The following is an 18,078-nucleotide window of genomic DNA, read 5'->3' as shown; positions in this document are numbered from 1 at the left end:
ATTTAAGTTCTTTCTTTCCATTATTCATGTTAACCATTAAGTGTATGAGGAGCTGGACATTAGTGATATCACTGAGATGGTCCGACTCTGACCCATTGTTAATGAGTAAAGGTTCCATGTAAAGAACTCCACCAAAGGTACAATACTCAGAGAAGGAAAACCTCAAAAGCCCTCTAGTCCTCTCCATGCTTTATGCAGCTAACTACACTGTCCACATGATTCACAATGAGTTAAGTGGCATGCTCCAATGGTCGTTTCTTTGTGGATTCTATCTAAATACCCTCCATCCTGGTTAAATGGGTAAACATGTAGCTATTATTTCCGTCGTCCATCAGTGCTGCTGTCGTTAAGTTAGGTAGACTTCTTGTTATATAGGAAATTGTGATTCTAGAGTTTTGAGGAATATTAAGTTATAATGTTATCACTGTGGAAAGTTAGTTATAAGATTAGACAGTGGAGAAAAGAGAACAGTGAATGCATGGGTGACCGTTGTTTACGTAGGCATAGTAATATATTTTTCTTGATCTATTTAGCGTAGTTATGCATACAAGAACAAGTTCCATGGATTTGCTATATATTTTACATAAAATATGGAAATTTGATTATTTTGCTTAGCAATAGGGTTTAGTCATGAACTTTAGAAATTTAATGTCTTTTAAATAACTATAGGGTTAAGTTATATACTAGAAACTTTAATTGGTTATTTAAATCTAATGCCATGTTATAAAATTCTTAATGTTAGGATCCACACCCCATGGTGGATCCCACCATTTGCATCTTAGAAAATCCACACACTCTTAACTGAAGTTCATTATCAGAAATCCTTGTTTTCCACTTTTTCTACAGGCTCTTTTCTTAATTTTCACTGCATAGAGGTCTCATATGCACAATGTGGCTCAAATTGCTGAAAGCTCTTTACAGCATAGTGTCACCACCTGGAAGCAGTCCTAGCTGCTTGGAATTTCTTTCTTCCAAGCTGTAGATGCTATTAATGTCTCCTTCTTGATAGCATGTTAGTTTCTCGACTATTTTCAAAGACATTCAAATTCTGAGATGGGGGATTAAGTGACACATTTTGTTACACAACAACAGGGCCCTTTGGCACATAACCAATGAATTAATTGCTGATTAACTATGAAGTCAGTCAAGTCACAAACTCAACAGATGGTCCCAACCCATTTCAATGTACACCATTAAATTGCTTGAATTATCAATTGTGAATCTCTCTTTGCTAGCCGTGTTCACGTATATATGATATATGCATGTGTGTTTATGTGTTCTGACTCTTTCCCGAGTGAAGATTGGAAGTGGAGTTACAGTGAGTGAGGGCAATGTAAACTCTAGGCGTTAGAATTATCGATTCAACCAATCTGATCATCTTCCATACATAAATTTATCTAAAGCACCCACATTCATTCTGCCACATTTTTTGGGTTGGTAAAAACTAATACAAGCAAGAGATAATGAAGTACTCTGTTGCTGAAAAAAAATAAAATTTGCCCCTCGGTTCAGTTGAGAAAGAAGAGGCACAATCACTCCATTCAACTGAAAGAAACCATTAAATTCATAGCTTTATGATACAAAATAACAGATTTAAGAACATTGAATTTTAATTGCCAAATTCCGGGTTAAACCATTGGGTCAGACCCATTAACTCAGCTATAACTATAACCCCCATAAACTTCAAAGCTGATTTAGAATTTATCTCATAATTGCACGGAAATTGTTGCGAATTGCAAGGCATTTTTTTTATAGAGGGAGCTGATCACGGATAAGGTAAGTGCAACCCAGTTATTGTTACATCTCTTTTCAAAGGAGCCTTTCTTTTCAGCCGAAAGCGACCTAACCATCACCCCCCTCCTGCAGAAATGCAAGTTGGGTCTCTAGTGTTTTGTCCTTCACATGATTTAATATGATGCTCAGCTCAGGTCTGTTTTCTTTCAAGAGGATCAAAAGGAGACTAATCATGAAATTTGAATTCAAATATCTGATTCGAATTTATTGCCTCGTGCCTTTTTAGATCATGATTCCTATATTGGTTTACTGGTTTACCAACTCGAGGTGAGTCACATTCTCTGACTCAGTAAAAAATAAAAAATTATTGACAGCTCCTTTTGTCTTTTTCTCACCCTTCTTTTGGCACTAGTTTTTATAGGACTCGCAATTATTTAAAAACAAATACGGTGAGGCCCACATTATTCGATGATTCAACTCATTCATTTGTCGAAACAATGGGACCCATACCACGAGGGGAGATTTAGGAACAAAGTGCTCTTTACCGAATTGAAATATCATACAACTAGGAACTTTTTCTTTTTCTTTTTCTTCTTTTTTTTTTGTGTTCCAACTTTTTCTTGGTAAAGTTGAATTAAATGAAACGTTCCAAGTCAAACGATTCACCTCCAAGTAGCTGATGCCTGTGAGGTGCAATGTTTTTTAACAGACCAACCATATTTTTTAACAACCAAAACTATCCTGGTCGACTCAGGCCTCTCCTGAGTCAAACGGGCAATTTCACACAGTAAGATGAAATGTAACCCCTCCACAAAATGGGTTTGTTTCTAAGAGAGAGAGAGAGAGAGAGAGAGAGAGAGAGAGAGGCCTTTATGCCTTGAAGGGGGTGTTGAGATGAGCATGACCTGGAACGGCAGGCTTTCTCATATGTATCTATATACTTAAATTTAAAGTAGTATTACTTAATTATGTCACCTTGCATTATTTTTCTCCTTCAAAGGCAGATGAGAAAAGGAGAAAATGATTAATCATGCATGATTTTAACTAAATAACTCCAACCTAAGATTAGATAATCTACTAAAAGACTTGGGAAAGCAACGCCAATTTATTAATACTTTAAAAAATGAAAACTCGTCATCAACTTGTTCACTTGCCACCAACAACTTGTCCAAGAACATGGTTAGTCAGCTAACTCACCGAGTCCACTCCGGAACTACCCCAACTCATCCCGGATCATAGATCTTTCAGCAAGGGGGAGATTCTAAACAAAAAAAAGGTAATATTGTGTTATGGTTTTGAGTGGGGGCCCACTAGATATGAGACTAGGTAGGACCCAACATGGTATGGGACAGATTTAGGGGGTCTTGCTTAAAGCGTTCCATCAGCTCTTGAGCTTTTGGAGTATTAGTTAGGTCTCTAACATTTGGTATCATCAGCCTAGACATCATGTCCCGTGTTCGAGACACGGAAGGGGCGGCCTGTGGAGAGGACAACATGGGTGGGACCCTGCCTTGTATGGGAAAGGTTTAAAGGTCCTTGCTTAAAAAGCGTTACATCTTTGGAGTTTTCAGCGTATTAGTAAGGTACCTAACATATTCCCACACAGTTAACTGAAGTCCTCTTATTGAATATTTGATCTTACATGGGTCTTCCTCAAAGATGTATGACTCGCTCAATCTACCCATCTAACTCGGAATCTGGTTTATTGGGACAAACGAGTTGCATAGTTTAGAGGTTGGGGGAAAAGACAGGGTCCAAAACGCACACAGATGGGTATGAGGAGCACGTTGAAGCAGAAAGAGCATCAATTGCTGTGTGATCTGTTAGGTGAAAAAAGGAAAGAAAATTGAATTTGGAGCAGACAGGTACGACAGTGCATGGTCACATCCACGAAGGCCAAGGATAGAATCAATTGTCTGCACTCGCAAAGGGTCCTCTTTCCACCCAACCAAAGGGTTAACTTAGCTCGATTCTTTTCTGCCCGTAAAATTCGGGTGGGACATTTTATCAAACATTTTATGGCCACATGGGTTCTCCAGCCTTTTGTGAATCTTTTCCTCTGGAAACTGATATTGGCACTCACCTCTAACTCATTCTGTATTTTAAATTGTTTACGAACTTCTCTCGTTGGCCCTCCTGACGGCTTGTTGGGATTTGTGAGGACTGAGGAGATGATATTTTCAATGAAGAGACAAGAGTGCCTGTATCAAAACATGGAGGCTGTGAATGTTAGGTCGCTTTCTTTTTCTTTGTGATCTGGGTTGCGTCACGGTGGACCCTACTATCTCATTACATATAAGTTGTTTTTAACTACACCATGATTTGCAGTTGGTTTTGAACCTGAGGAAGTAAAAGGGAAAAATTAGCCTTTGGTTTTCGTTATGTAGAAGCTATGAGCAGTCCAGTACTGCATTGGCTTCAATGTAGTGCATGCATCACTTTCCAATCTTCAAATTCAGAAATCATTTATTGCAATTTCCCAGCTTACTTGGCTCTTAACCACTTGTTATCAATATAGTACGTTAAAAGACTCCTTCCACCTAGAATCATGCTAAAACTCGACGGAGTCGACTCAGTAATGATTCTATTAAAACTATGTAAGCAACGATCTTGAATCATCAGATAGTTTATAAGGAAGCGCGTACTCTGAGAATTGCAATGATTATCAGAAGGGAATAGCTAGCGTCCATCGCAAAAGGCATTTCACAGCTCTGTTGCATGGCAGACCACCCACCTCGTGAATGGAGACAAAAGCTAGTCTGCCATGAGACATACCAGCTGCTAAATGCCTTTTGCGATGGACCCTAGCAAATCTGTTATCAAAATAAGGGGATGGGAATATGGGTTTCACTTTCCATGGAAAGTAGGGAATTTTTTCATTGATTTGACGGAGTCTAACTTGAAAATCAAAATCAGATTTCCGAGTTCACTCTCTAGTTTTACAAGGTTGAGATTACATATTCTTTATTGGTGAGTTGAAGGGAAATGGGGAGAGAGTGTGGAGGACATAGGCTGACAGGGTCACATGCGAGCTGAAAACTTTCCAATGCAGATGAATGAGAGAGGTGGTGGGGGCTAGAGAAAGACATTAGTTTTTATTTTAGGTTGGCATATGATACCCTTTTTCATCCTCTCCTTTATTTATGACCCCTTTGTAATTTCTTCAAATGAAAAAGACAATCAAATGATAAAAAGTAACTACCCATAGAAAGAGTAGGAGCCAGAGAGTGAGTGATTTGAATTTTTTTACCAGGAGGTGGTGAAAATAAATGAGATAGATAGAGGTGACATAACACATAAGAAGTGGGTCAGGGAAGGAGAATTCCCAATTATAGAGGCAATTTGATTGTGCTCGAGTAGTGGATCCCAACGTCTCTATTTATATTCAAACCTGACCAAGACGCTGTCTTCGCAAAGGACAAAAGTACGGTGTCATTGATGATGAGCTCCACTAAAAAACCATGGTTTAAAATTTCGGTTTCGGTAACCGTTTCGGACCCCACCAAAAACCGAAATTTCGGATTTCGCCGAAATTTGGTAATTTGGTTCCAAATTCCGGACCCAAATTTAACAAATTTTTTTTTTAATAATAATGTCTTTAAACCGAAATTTTGGACCGAAATTACCAAAATTTGGTAAATGGAGAAAAATTGAATTTCGGAAATTTTCGGTTTCGGTCCCCACTGGTATCCGAAATTTTAAACCATGTCAAAAACCCATGTGGCTCCACAAGCCTTTCTTCTCCCCCTGCTAATTCAAGTTATTATTCAATGAGTGAGAGAGAGAGAGAGATTATTATTGTTTCTTACAAGGAAAAGATTAGTCGTTGAGCATGGAAGGTTTCAAAGAGTTAACAAAGGTTTTGTTAGTCAGAGGGACGGATTGAGAGCCAACATTTAATTTAATTTAATTTATATATATATATAAGATTCGAAATTACCAGTGAGGTGTTAATGCCACAGATTTTGCAAATAATTCCGAACAGTCATACATTTTTTACCCTCACATAGATAGTATGTACAGATATGTGGGGAGGGCAAAAAACGGTAAAAATCATCCACATTGACGTGTTAAATGGACAAAATTCTCTCATTTTCTCTTCTGTGTGAGTGTGTGTGTATATATATATATATATATAGAGAGAGAGAGAGAGAGAGAGAGATCCACTTGGTAATAGTTGTGTGTTAACTAATTCAAAAATATTTTATGTAAAGCTGCACTAAAATGCATTGATTAACCTATTAGGATCATTTGATCAGTGTGAGTGTGATTTTAAGGCTATGGCCATTCAGTGGGCCCATCAATGCTGAACGGTCTTGATCGCTGTGCACGTGTGCAATTTAAACGGTGGAGATGTGCCTGAATATCGAAGATGGTTAATTGCTACACCCTCGTGTTATTATAATTTCCTTCCATTTTACCTTCTGCTTGAACCAAAATCAAATTGCATGGAAATTAAGTACTAGTTAATACTTCTTCATTGTTTGCCCAGAAGATGAACAAACCATCATCCAAACTGGAATTTGTTGCTCCTTCAAATACTGTTGAGGTAATTCTGGAGTGGTTTTTGAAGAAGATGACTCCATCGAAGCTGAATAGAGGTGGCACTTTCTGGGTAAGCGACCATACTTCATGGCCTTATGGGATCATCTTGCTAGAACTTGGAAACTGAAAGGAGACTTTCAACTCTTTGGGCTGCCTAATGGTTTTTCCTATTTAAGTTTACTAACCCAGTCACCCAGATGATTGTGATCAAGTCCTGGAAGGCAACATAGCCAAATATGGGTGCACCCTCTTCTTCTTTGCCGTTGGACTCTAGACATCTCTTTCGAGAAGCTATCTTTATCCCCAGTTCCTACATGGGCTAAGTTACCAGGCCTCCATTTAAAGTTCTGGACTCCCCATGGCATGAGCAAGATTGCAAGTCGAATCGGTCAACCCCTTTATATGGATGCTCAGACAACAGAGGCGACTAGATTGAGCTATGCCAGAATCTCCATTGAAATTGAGGCAGGTGCAAATCTACCAAATCAAATTGAGTTGAAAACTCCATCGGGGGTGATCTATCAGAAAGTAGAATATGATTGGAGTCCACCATCATGCTAGTAGTGCAAAACCTTCTTCATTCGAACTCTTCTTGTGCAATAGCTCGCTCAGAAGTTGAAAAGAACAAAAAGAAATAATGAAGACTGGTCCACCAGAAAAGCTCAGATGAAAGACTGGAGAATGTTTCAATTGAAGAATATTTGAGGGCAGATAAATCCAACTACAATGAGTCATCAAATGATAAGACAAACTCTACAGAAATCAAGGAAGAGGAGCCACAAAAGGAATCAATGTCAATTGAGATCAGGGAAACACATAATAGTCTAAGCTCTCAGAAATCTATATTTCAACCGAGGATCGAACTGCTTTATAGTTCTATACCAAGGGGAGGGCAATGATGATGATGAAAGGCTTGGGTCTGAAACACAGCACTCCCCAAAGAAGAGTCGGAATAGGAAGCTGGTGAAGAAGAACGCCCCAACAAAAGAAAACAGAATTCCTCTATTAAAAAAAAAAAGAATCCCCAAATGTTCAGAAGTTGAGGAAGAGCCAAACAATAAGGAAGTTTAATTAGAAGATGAAAGACCTCCTAGAACATTATGGGCTTCACGTATTTTCTTTTCCCTACTGGTGTAAAAGGTTGGTCTGTCCCTCCCCTAGATAAAAAACTTAAAAAAATGATTTTAATTAATCCCCAAAAAAATAGGATGGGTTAGGCTTTATATCTATTATAGATAGGCAAAACAATAGGGAATGTTGCGGCACTGTATTATTAGAGTTAAATTGAAGGCGGCTTTTGTAAAATTTCTGTCGCAAGCCTTTATCATTCTTTGAATTTTGCATTTTTCAATGTTCTGTTGCAGCTGTTGGACGGAAAAAGAAGTGAAATTTGGTACATATAATGAAAATTTTCACCATGATTGATGTTTAGACTGGCAATTGCATGGTAGCTAGTTCTCTGTAACTGTTTTATCCAGGACCCATCCAGACTGGTTTGACAAAGAAACATTAAGATTGGTCCTGACTTTGGACGAATTGACGATGAATCATGAGTTATTTGAACTTTTGATGAATTGTGTTTATATTTTAATCAAAACAAAGCAGAAATCATGAAAGAACAGATAATAATCTATGGAAATATTAAATTATATCGGAAAGGGGAAATCATTATTTCCTGATAAGTTTAATTTGTGAAATGAAATTTAATTAACTAAACCCACATAAATCAAGATAAATTATGTCTCGGAAAAACTAAAAATAAAGAGAAAGAAAATTAATAGGACCCATACGGCCATACCAGGTAGAAAGGTCCCATGTCATTTTAAGGTGGCCCCACCAGTCAGTACTGAGGGAACAGTGCAAAACAGGAAATTAATGAGCATATTTAGACAGAAAAAAGAGATAGAAAGTAAAGGAAAGGAGAGAGGGCTCCACAAGATACTATTGGAAAAAAGGGGTTTTGAGAACAGATGGAGTTTTGAGGGAACTGAAAATTTCATGCACACAAAGACAAAGACAGACCCATGTAAGAGCTATTAGATACGAAGCTGTTAAAGGCATTAGGAAAGAGATGGAGCTTTGTAACAGTCATTGTTGCTTTACTTTTCACGGGTTCTCTAATTATAACAACTTGTTATATATCTTGGTTCTTCAATGGCAGAACTAACAGTAGGGGAACTTTTAGGGCTAGAATCAGCTGTAGTTTTCGAAACAGAACCCATATTTAGAACTGCAGATTTGGTAATTCTCTTGGATAGGAAGGATTTCATATGGAGATCTAGAAGCTGGTGAGCGTGAGATAGACGGGAGTGTTTGCCTTTGTCTTCTCTTTGTTGGTTTACTGTTGTTACGTTGTTGGTGTAATTGTAGTTGTTGTGGCGTGGAAAAGTATGGGAGATCTTTCGTTTTCTTTCTATGCATGAATGATGAGGTGATGTGACTACCGATCTCTCTCTTTTTTTCTGCCTTTGAGGGGAGGTTTTGCCGTTTTGGGAGAGCGGATTGGTTTGGAATGGAAAGAAGGCTCTTTTCCTTTGTGGGGGCTTTAAATAGAAAAAGTTAGTCTTTAAACTAATTTGAATTTTGAAGTAATGGGTTGTCCTGCTATTAACACCTCAACTACCATCATTTTGTGTTATGTGTTTTAGTACAAAGCTATTTGCAAAACCATGAGGGTTGGTGGGGTTATATGAGAGACACTCAATTACCCACACTTTGGGCCCTACCCATGTTATTTGGAACTGCTTTTGGACCCTCTTATGATCACTAGCTGATCGCGTTGGGGGCCCATAGAATGAATGGTCTTGGATTATGTCGTTGTTATATCGGTGGGCCCAATTATGAGGTACATATATCTAGTGTTGGCTTCCTAGGTATGTCCTAACAATGATGAAATGAATTGTAATCAAGACTGTTGATCTTCTGATCCATCATGAGGCCCCACCCACATGGTCTTGGTCCCATGCCAAACGGATACCCCATCCGTAAGATAAAGGAGTGTAAAAATCAATGGTTATTCCTTTTCTATGTACAACAACACAGGGTTTAAAATTGAGGAGGGGCTAGGATCTTGTGATGAAGGTGGGATCGATTGAAATGAACAGAACTTCAACTTGTGGTTAGTGGGCCCGATCATGTCCACATGGCATATGTGGGCCCCAAAAGTAATCGTTGGGATAGAGGCCAACAGCCAGAGGCCTTTTTAGCAATTTTCATTTGACAAATGATGACGATAATTTTAGTCCTTTTTCCCTTTAGAATTATCACAGGGACAAATTTCATGACGAAACGAGTACTCTACTCCCAATATTATGTCATCAAAGATCACTTCTCTACCAAGTTTTATTAGAAGAGAAGTCCTCATTTATTTGTAATAAAAAAAGGCTAAATCCACCCCCTTTTCCCTTTCTTTCATTTTACATGTGTACAAAGTCAATTCAGGTTTGTTTAAAGCTCTGCTTCCGTTCTCTGCCGGAAATGATATTTCCACCCATTTTAATTGCCTTTTATTAATAATAACTTCATTTTCAGGAAAATACAAATAAAAAGACACTAAAATACAGCATTTTTTGAAAATTTTGAAAAAAAAAAAAAAGACAAGGAAGAAATAGGTGTGTCAATGGACCTGATGGTCAGATAGATCCAATATTGGCACACAAAAAAAAAAAAAGAAAAAAAATGGAATTCATCACAAATTTAGAGAGGAGATGGGCATTTATTTTTTATTTTATTCAAGCCTGAAGCTACCAGTACTGTTTTTATATACGGCTTAGTACAAAAAAAACGAAGTAAAGGTATTTAAATAATTAAAATGATAATAATAGGAGCAATGATCGAGGAAGACACGTCATCGTTGTTTGTATTATAGGAGATAAAGCTGCACCTTCCACTCAGTGGGGCCCACCGTTGATACAATCTATAGCCATCTCTTCTGTTCCTTTTGTGGGCCACTACCTTTTCTCTCTCACCTTGATTAAAGTTATTTTGGGGAGATTAAGATCTCTGAGGGGGGGGGAGGGACTTTACAGGGTGGAATGGTCATGAAGAAGTGGGACCCAAACATGTTTGTAAAACTAAAAAAATGTAAAAGTGAAACGAGATTTACGGCGTAATTATTTTGAACTGATTTGATCTCGTAAAAAATATAGTTGTAACAAACGAGAAAAAAGAGGGAGAGAGAGAGAGAGAGGGTGGGTGAGGGAGCACCAAAAGACGAGGACGTGGCTTTTGATCCCTCCGAGGCGATTGCAGGGAAAGGGGAGACCTCTCTCCCTAAGGCCAACGTGGGAGAGGGTCCACTTTTTCTGTCTCGTCTTTCTTGCTAATAACAATCACAGTAGTGCGACTAGACACATGAGAGAGAGAGAGAGGGAGAGGGTAAAAACCCATAAAGAGAAGATAAGTAAATGTGTTTCATAGAGAGGCAGCAGTCATTTTTACTTGTGGGGTATCCTAGAAACGACAGAGGGAGAAGAGAGAAACACAAGATCCATCCTCTCTCTCTCTCTCTCTCTCTCTGTGTTGTTATTATTATATAATAATAACAACGTATGGAGATGGAGGGGAATTTAGTAAGTGTGAGGGGGAGAGCATTGACCGTATGGGTAAAGGGGAACGTGGAGTAATTGAAGTAGATCTAGATCTAGAGAGACTGTTTTTTAGCAGAGAGTAGGAGGAGAAGGTTAAAGGGTACAGAGACATAAAAAGAGAGGTATAGAAATCACCCACAAAGGCAAGACTCATCTAAGCCACTCCTTAGCCTGCAGAGCCCTACTGTAGTTGGCAGAGAGGCCTTCGTTTGAGTTATGACTTATGACTAACAGAGAGATACTTCTCCACCCTCTCTCCTTCCTTGGAAAAGGAGGACCACCTGTCATCTAATGGATCCCTTTGCTTCTGTTCTACAGTGCAGTGATCAGATAGAAGAAGAAAAAGAGATTAAATTTTTAGCTGTAGTCTGGTGAGTCTACTCAGAAAGAAGCAGATAAAAATTTAATTTGAGAGAAGAGAAGGGCAGTAGGCATCTATCCATCCTCTCTCTTCTCTCTTCTCCTTTTCCCCCTTTCTCTTTATTTCCTCCTTTGTAACAAGCTCTGAAAACTTAATACTTTTCTTGGTTTTTTTGCCTTTTTTTCTTTCTGCAGATGTAGCAGGGCAACTGGGGTTTGAGTAATACACATCAAGAAGTTAGAGTTTTGTGGAAGGAGAGAGGGTTTTTTTTTTTGTTGTTGTCATGGATGCCTATGAAGCTACTAGGATAGTTTTCTCTAGGATCCAAAGCTTAGATCCTGAAAATGCCTCAAAAATCATGGGGCTTCTTCTAATCCAAGACCATGGAGAGAAGGAAATGATAAGACTTGCCTTTGGTCCTGAAACTCTCCTTCACTCTCTCATCTTCAAAGCCAAAAAAGAACTAGGCCTTCTCTCATCAACTAACCCTTCAACACCCACTACTCCTTCCTCTTCTCCTTTCATATCCACCACTAGACAAACCCAAAACTCTTCATCATCTCGCCTTCTTGGCCTTACTATACCCTATTCCTCATCTTCTTGGACTACTACATCTCTTTCTCCTTCCACAGTTTTTCACAATGATTTTCAAACCACTCAAGACGAGTTAATCAGCCCTAACAATTCCTCTTACCCTAACATCAACGGTATCCACATGGGTTCTTCTTCTTCTGCCTCAACCCCATCTTCTTTCTACGGTGGCGATCTAATCGACGAGTTTCAGCTCCAAGATCAGCTCTCTTTCCTCAACGAAGCTTCATCTCCTAATCCCATCCATCCTCATCCTATCGGACCTAAAACTGGGTCCGATTTGTTCTATCCGGACCCTGAAGGTCGAAGTCCGAACACCAACGAGGGCATGCTCTTCCCTTACACCGCAAATTGGGGCGCCAACGGCCATCGCCGGAGCTGTTCTGTTGCCGATATCTGTTTGGGTTCGGATTCCGGCGGCGGGTTTGGGTGGAAACCTTGTCTTTATTTTGCTAGAGGGTATTGTAAGAATGGGAGTAGCTGTAGGTTCTTGCATGGATTACCTGATTCCACCGCGGATCCAGTGGTCGGCGGGGCTGGAAAATTCGATGTGGTGGAGCAGTGTCAAGAGCTTCTGAGATCTAAGAGCCAGAGGTTAGGGAGCGCGTCTCAGCTCATGGCTACCTCTGCTTCTTTCCCTTATGCCACGGCCGGAAAGTGCATGAATTTTCTCCTCCAAAATGACACCCAAAGGTGAAAAAAAAAACTCTACTATTGCACCTCTTCTACCTTGAATTGGGATTGATCCTAGTGTTTTATTTAGACTTGGACCTGCCTCTCTCTCTCTCTCTCTCTCTCTCTCTCTCTCTCTCTCTCTCTCTTACTGTTGAATTAGTGAATTATGCAGAGCTGCGGCTGCCTTGATGCTAGGGGAAGATTCGCATAAATTTAGTACTAGATCTATGAGGATGGAAAGGAATGATTTTTCAATTGGGGGAGGGATGATAAACCCAGGATCTAGGCAGATTTATCTTACTTTTCCGGCTGATAGCACTTTTAGAGAAGAAGATGTGTCCAATTACTTCAGGTATATGAAATGGGTTCTTGGTCGTCTTTAATTTATTTATTTTTTTGTTATGAAGATTGATTTTTTTTTTTTTACTGATAGAAGGGTTTGTTTTGTTTGTGTTGAAGCATTTACGGACCAGTACAAGACGTGAGGATTCCATACCAGCAGAAGAGAATGTTTGGGTTTGTAACCTTTGTTTACCCGGAGACTGTGAAACTCATCCTTGCAAAGGGTAACCCACATTTTGTATGTGATGCTCGGGTTCTTGTCAAGCCCTACAAGGAGAAGGGAAAAATCCCAGACAAGTACAGGCACTCTCTCTTTCTTTTTCTCCCTCTCATCTTTGCTATGTACGTGAGATTACAGCAAAAAATGATATGATATCTCTTTGGTCTCGTAGGAAGCAGCAGCAAACCGAGAGGGGAGATTTTTCTGCATGTACGACTCCTACTAGTCTCGACTCTAGAGAGGCCTATGACCTTCAACTCGGTAAGCTTTTATTCTAACTTGAAATTAGCATAGGCTCATCATTAACATTATATTGGTACTAATGTCAGTTGGGTTTTTGGCTTAGGAGCGAGGATGTTCTACAACTCCCACGAAGCTCTACTTAGGAGAAAGTTAGAGGCTGAGGCTGATTTACAACAAGCAATAGAACTCCAAGGGAGAAGATTGATGGGTCTACAACTACTCGACGTGAAAAAGCGAACTCTATCGAGCCCCCTTCCTTCTCCTGACCCATTTAATCACTCAACCATTCCATCTGATCGGAGCAGCCCAGAAGCCCTAGAAGGTGAATCTTATTCTCACTCTTTCTGAAACTCACTCAAAAATTTCGAAACAAAAAATGTACTCATGTGAAGGAAATTTGAAATTTTGTGGTGTAGAGAACTGCAAGAGTCCCGTTGAGACTATTCCTCCATCTGAACAACACAATCATGAACAGTTTGGTCAGGAATTAAGTGGCAATGACATTGGTATTGAGGAAAGGCCTCATGAAGAAATTGATTTCCAAGAAAGGTAAAAAGGACTACTCACCAGACTTTCTTTTTTCTTACGCAGTAATGTTAAGTAGTTATTAATGCTTAAGGGAAAGAAAAGGCACAAAAAGTAAAAACTAGATGATTGTTTCTTTAGATTTAGTTTTAGTTTTAGTCCCGTTTTAGCTACTGGCTGAATTCCGTTTTGGTCTCTTGTTTTTTTCTCTTTTTCTGTTCCTTTCTACTAGTTTGGAGCACAATCTCCCTGATAGTCCTTTTGCTTCTCCTACCAAATCTATTGGGGACTCTTTCTCTGAGGCTGTAGAGAGCTCTTCTTCTACTTCTTCTAATAACCTAATTGGTTCCTCTTTATTCCCGGCAACATCAACATTGGACATGGCTTCTTTCAAATCATGCTTCTACCAGATGCCCAGGTATACTTCATTAGTACTACTTGGGTGGAATTTAGACGCATTTCTTTCAAAAATTCATGCCATATCCAATAGCTTTTTTGTGGGTTTTGTTTGTTTTCAGGTTCTCATCTGGTCATGGAGCCATAGGAATGTAGGTGACACAAATGGCCTGCTTGCAATTAGGGGTGATTGTCTTCTTCTTACTCGGGTAGTTTAATTAGCTTCCTCTACTCCCTTGGCATAAGTTGATTAGTAAAGTTAAATAGAGAAGAAAATGAAGGAGAATTTCAAAGTACTACATAAGTAAAAAACTTATCCAATGGTTTCATTTTCCTTTGTTTTTTTGTTTGTTTGTTTTTGCAGATACTTACCAGTATAATAGGTCGACTGAAAGCAGACATCATCAATACATATTACATACACATGCATACATACAGACAAATCACTGATTTCGGAAGGGCATGGTTATCCTTCTTTCTCTTTCTCTTTTGAGAAATAACATCTAGGCTCTTGTAATTTTAGTTCTCCCCTTTTCTTTACCAACTCGTGGGTCATTGGAAGAAAGGTAATCTGTGAAGAAAGAGAAGCATGTGTGCAGCAACAGTAGTAGCAGAAGCTGAGGCAGATGAAAAAGAAGAAAGAAAAAAGAGTAGAAAAGAGCATATAACTGCGAGACACGAGAAAGGGGAAAGAAAAGCTCATAGTTCCCAACACGGACAGGATTTTCCACGCCAACCTTTGTTATTTACAAACATAGAGAAACTCTTCCATCAGATGAAACAACAGATTTGAAATGGATAAAAGGCAAAAAAAAAAATTATGAGTTATCTGATTCCACCCCTATTCTCTATCTCTCTACTTGTTCTTGTTTTTTCCTTTCTTTTGTCACGGTGCCCTTTCTTTATCGGTTATTTTTATGGGGAGTCACATGGGTGCTGACATTGAGCTGGGGCAAAGTGGTTGATTATAATTCAATCAGGATGGGCCCACACCCAGTCACCCCCCCTCCCTTTCTCTTTCCCTTATAATTTCCTTTTCATTTTCCTTTTGTATTTATATTAATATTTTATCCCTTTGAAAGAAACCCCTCTCCCTCTGAAGTGGATTGGCAGGGTGTGGGACCCTGCCCAACCCCACACCAATTAAGTCCATGACACTGTACAGAAATGTGCATGTTAGGATTGTTTGGGGATCTTGCCTTGATTTCCCAAGTAAGCAAGTAGGGCATCTTTGGAAAAGGAAAATTTTATCTTTCTTCATCTAGCTTTGATGTCCTTTATTTTTGGGGAAATGATATTTTCGCGACAGCCCCTTCTAGTGTAAGAGAGTAGTCATAAATGCACTAGAGGAGGCTGTCCCAAGTTTTTTAAAAAGGGTGAATGTATCATCACTAGATGGAATACATGCTTGGATGATTGCATGATTTCCTTTGCTTTCTCTCTTGTTTTGAAACAACACCAATCTCGTCTGTTTCAAATCTTGGCTCTTTTTCTCTTTAAATACTAAAAGCCATTTTAATGGTGCCATCCTAGTGCCATGCCCTGATTTTTACAGCTCTCTCTCTCTGTCTCTCTCTCTACCTTTAACGTCCCAATGTGTGTAGATAAAAAAGGCATTCACCTGTAACTTTATTACCCGATGAAAAAGAAAAAGTGCATCTGCCACTTCACTTTGGGAGATGGTCTCTCTCTCTAATAATCATTTTCACACCCCAAATCGATTCTCAAAATTCAACAGAAAGGTCCCAAGGGTAGCTGAAGCTGAGCAGTCACGTGAAAGAGAGTACAAGTGTATGGTTGTCAGCTGTAGTCACTGCTCTGCGTTTTGGACACGGGTGGGGGTTACATGTCTCATCTCATTTTCTCCACACCAACGAGACTAGTGTTTTGACCTCCCAATTTTAATTTGTTTGACATGTTATTTCATGTGTTTACCGACCACATCGTGTAACTACATGCAAATATAAGTTTTATTTATTTTTTTATCTACATGATAATGAATGAATCCCAATGATTCCTCCCGTCTTTTCAGCCTGCTTTTTCTTATTAATATTTATTTATTTCGAGCTGTGTGCAGAGATTCCCACTCCCCCTCACAACACTGATTAGAGATTGAAAAAGCTTACGCCCATTCTCATAGAAAGTTACAAAATGTGGCCGTTTGGTTGGTAGGAATGTGGTGGAAAGTAAAACCTTTTCCAAAGTTTAATTATTTCCTTTTGTTTAGTTGCACAAGGAAAAAGATCTTTCTATTTAGAAAAGAAAGTGCCTATTTTTTGTCTTAAAATTTGTCCAGCTCTGGAAAGAGCTGGAAAACATTTGGTTCTTAGTAATTAGTATATAACTTATCACAGTATATGTTGGTTCAGATTTGCTGGGGGCCTTCTCAGAAAGACATTTCGTGGCTGGCTGTTGCTTGTGAGAGCAGCAACACAGCAGATTTTGTCTTATTCAATTAATTCATCTCAGATGGCTGCTCTCACATCAAACAGCCACCTGCAAAATGCCTTTCCACGATGGTCCCCAGCAAATCCCATGTGGGTTACTACTTACTAGTACTATCATATTTTGAAAATCGGGCGACCTCATCTTGTCTCTCTTTTTTTATAATTTGGCTGCTGAGAGCGTTCTGGGTAACAGCCTTTAATAGCTAGTTAAATAATAAAAGAAAGATAAGATTAGTAGCCGTTGTGTAGGGGTGTAAATGGATATTCAAAAATTTGATTACCGTCCGCATCCGAATCCGTTTAAAACGAATATTATCCGAATCTGTTTCAAGCGGATATTATCCGAATCCGTTTATGAGATATCCAGCTCTTAGCAGATGTAAATCTGGTAAATGGTATATCCGATCCGTTTAACATCCGAATCCGAGAAGTAATTCATTTTTATTTATTATTAATAATATTTATTTTTAGTTTCTAAAAAATAAGTGAATTTTCTTTTTAGAAAAAAAAAACAGAAAGTATTTTGGGTGGGAAATGAAGAAATGTCTCATTTTAAGGGCATTCTTGGAGTTTGAAATGACTTCTTTATAAAAGCAACAAATGTGAGCTGTAGGATGAAAGCGACAAATGGATGATGGTGATTGAAAGAAGATGGCATAGCTTCTAGAGAATTCTAAAGCAAAAAGGCCATCTAGTTCATTGATGGACGGCTTGGATCAATATTTCAACTTAGGGTTATATAAAATGCAATTAAAAGAGGGAACTTCTAAGGTTTGCAAGGAGAAGCAAGAGAGAGGAGAAAAAAAGAGGCCGAGACATCATTTCTGGCATTCCTTGGTGCCCCCAACCCCCACCAAAATCCACCGCCGCCCCTCTCCACCTTCTCACGGCCACCTCCATCACCGCCAGTCACCTCCATCTCTAACCCAATCCCTATCTCCATCCCCATTTCTCTTCATCTTCCACTATCAGCACTCCCCCTTCCCCTGTTCAAAATAGCCCAAGCCCAAGCCCATTCCATCATATACACCAAAAACAAAAACAAAAACAAACAAAAAAAACCCAAAGACCACTACCAACACCATCCATCGCCACCGCCTCTCTCTCTTTCTCTCTGTCTGGCTTTGGCTTAAAAGAAAGAAGACGATCTCATATATTTTAGGGTTTAAGAGTTAATTTTGAGAAGTGAAGGTAGAGGTCTGGTTTTAGGGTTTAGAAAATTCATTTGAGGAGTAAGGCGGAGAAGAAAGATAAAGTGCAATAAAATGTTCAAATTTACAGGATAAACGGATACAGATAATATCCGAATTTGAATCATATCCGCCGGAATTGAATTCGGTAATATATATTAAATATCAGTCAAATCCGAATCCGAATTCGGATAATATACATTGTAATCGAATTCGGATA

General features: G+C 39.0%; 1 protein-coding gene across 9 annotated transcripts; it reads left to right on the top strand.

Annotated features, from left to right (window-relative positions):
- The first annotated feature begins 10,748 nt into the window (after nucleotides 1–10,748).
- Nucleotides 10,749–15,059, top strand: LOC143877639 (zinc finger CCCH domain-containing protein 53-like). 9 transcript variants are annotated; one of them, XM_077379805.1, is made up of 10 exons: nucleotides 10,749–11,239; nucleotides 11,424–12,513; nucleotides 12,656–12,847; nucleotides 12,955–13,140; nucleotides 13,230–13,318; nucleotides 13,407–13,622; nucleotides 13,717–13,849; nucleotides 14,058–14,243; nucleotides 14,344–14,430; nucleotides 14,586–15,059. In XM_077379805.1, the coding sequence occupies exons 2-9, from the start codon at nucleotides 11,513–11,515 to the stop codon at nucleotides 14,375–14,377; spliced, it is 2,037 nt and encodes a 678-aa protein (XP_077235920.1). In that variant the 5' UTR covers nucleotides 10,749–11,239; nucleotides 11,424–11,512; the 3' UTR covers nucleotides 14,378–14,430; nucleotides 14,586–15,059. The 9 variants fall into 9 exon arrangements, with proteins under 9 accessions (XP_077235920.1, XP_077235926.1, XP_077235922.1 ...); XM_077379807.1 differs by having other exon boundaries at nucleotides 10,751–11,239; nucleotides 12,955–13,134; XM_077379804.1 differs by having other exon boundaries at nucleotides 10,753–11,239; nucleotides 13,404–13,622; nucleotides 14,344–14,407.
- Nucleotides 15,060–18,078: the final 3,019 nt, after the last annotated feature.

Source organism: Tasmannia lanceolata, unplaced genomic scaffold (assembly GCF_043159265.1).
Source record: "Tasmannia lanceolata isolate RefF3 unplaced genomic scaffold, GAP_Taslan_0.1 ptg000005l, whole genome shotgun sequence".
Classification (NCBI taxonomy): domain Eukaryota; kingdom Viridiplantae; phylum Streptophyta; class Magnoliopsida; order Canellales; family Winteraceae; genus Tasmannia; species Tasmannia lanceolata.
Note: the sequence above shows the minus strand (reverse complement) of the source record. Positions and strands in the feature narration are given on the sequence as shown.

Coding starts and splice junctions, on each gene's coding strand:
- LOC143877639 (XM_077379804.1), top strand. CDS start 11,513: ATGGATGCCTATGAAGCTACTAGGATAGTTTTCTCTAGGATCCAAAGC. Junction 13,319..13,403: donor GGCCTATGACCTTCAACTCG/GTAAGCTTTTAT, acceptor TTTTTGGCTTAG/GAGCGAGGATGTTCTACAAC. Junction 13,623..13,716: donor CAGCCCAGAAGCCCTAGAAG/GTGAATCTTATT, acceptor TTTGTGGTGTAG/AGAACTGCAAGAGTCCCGTT.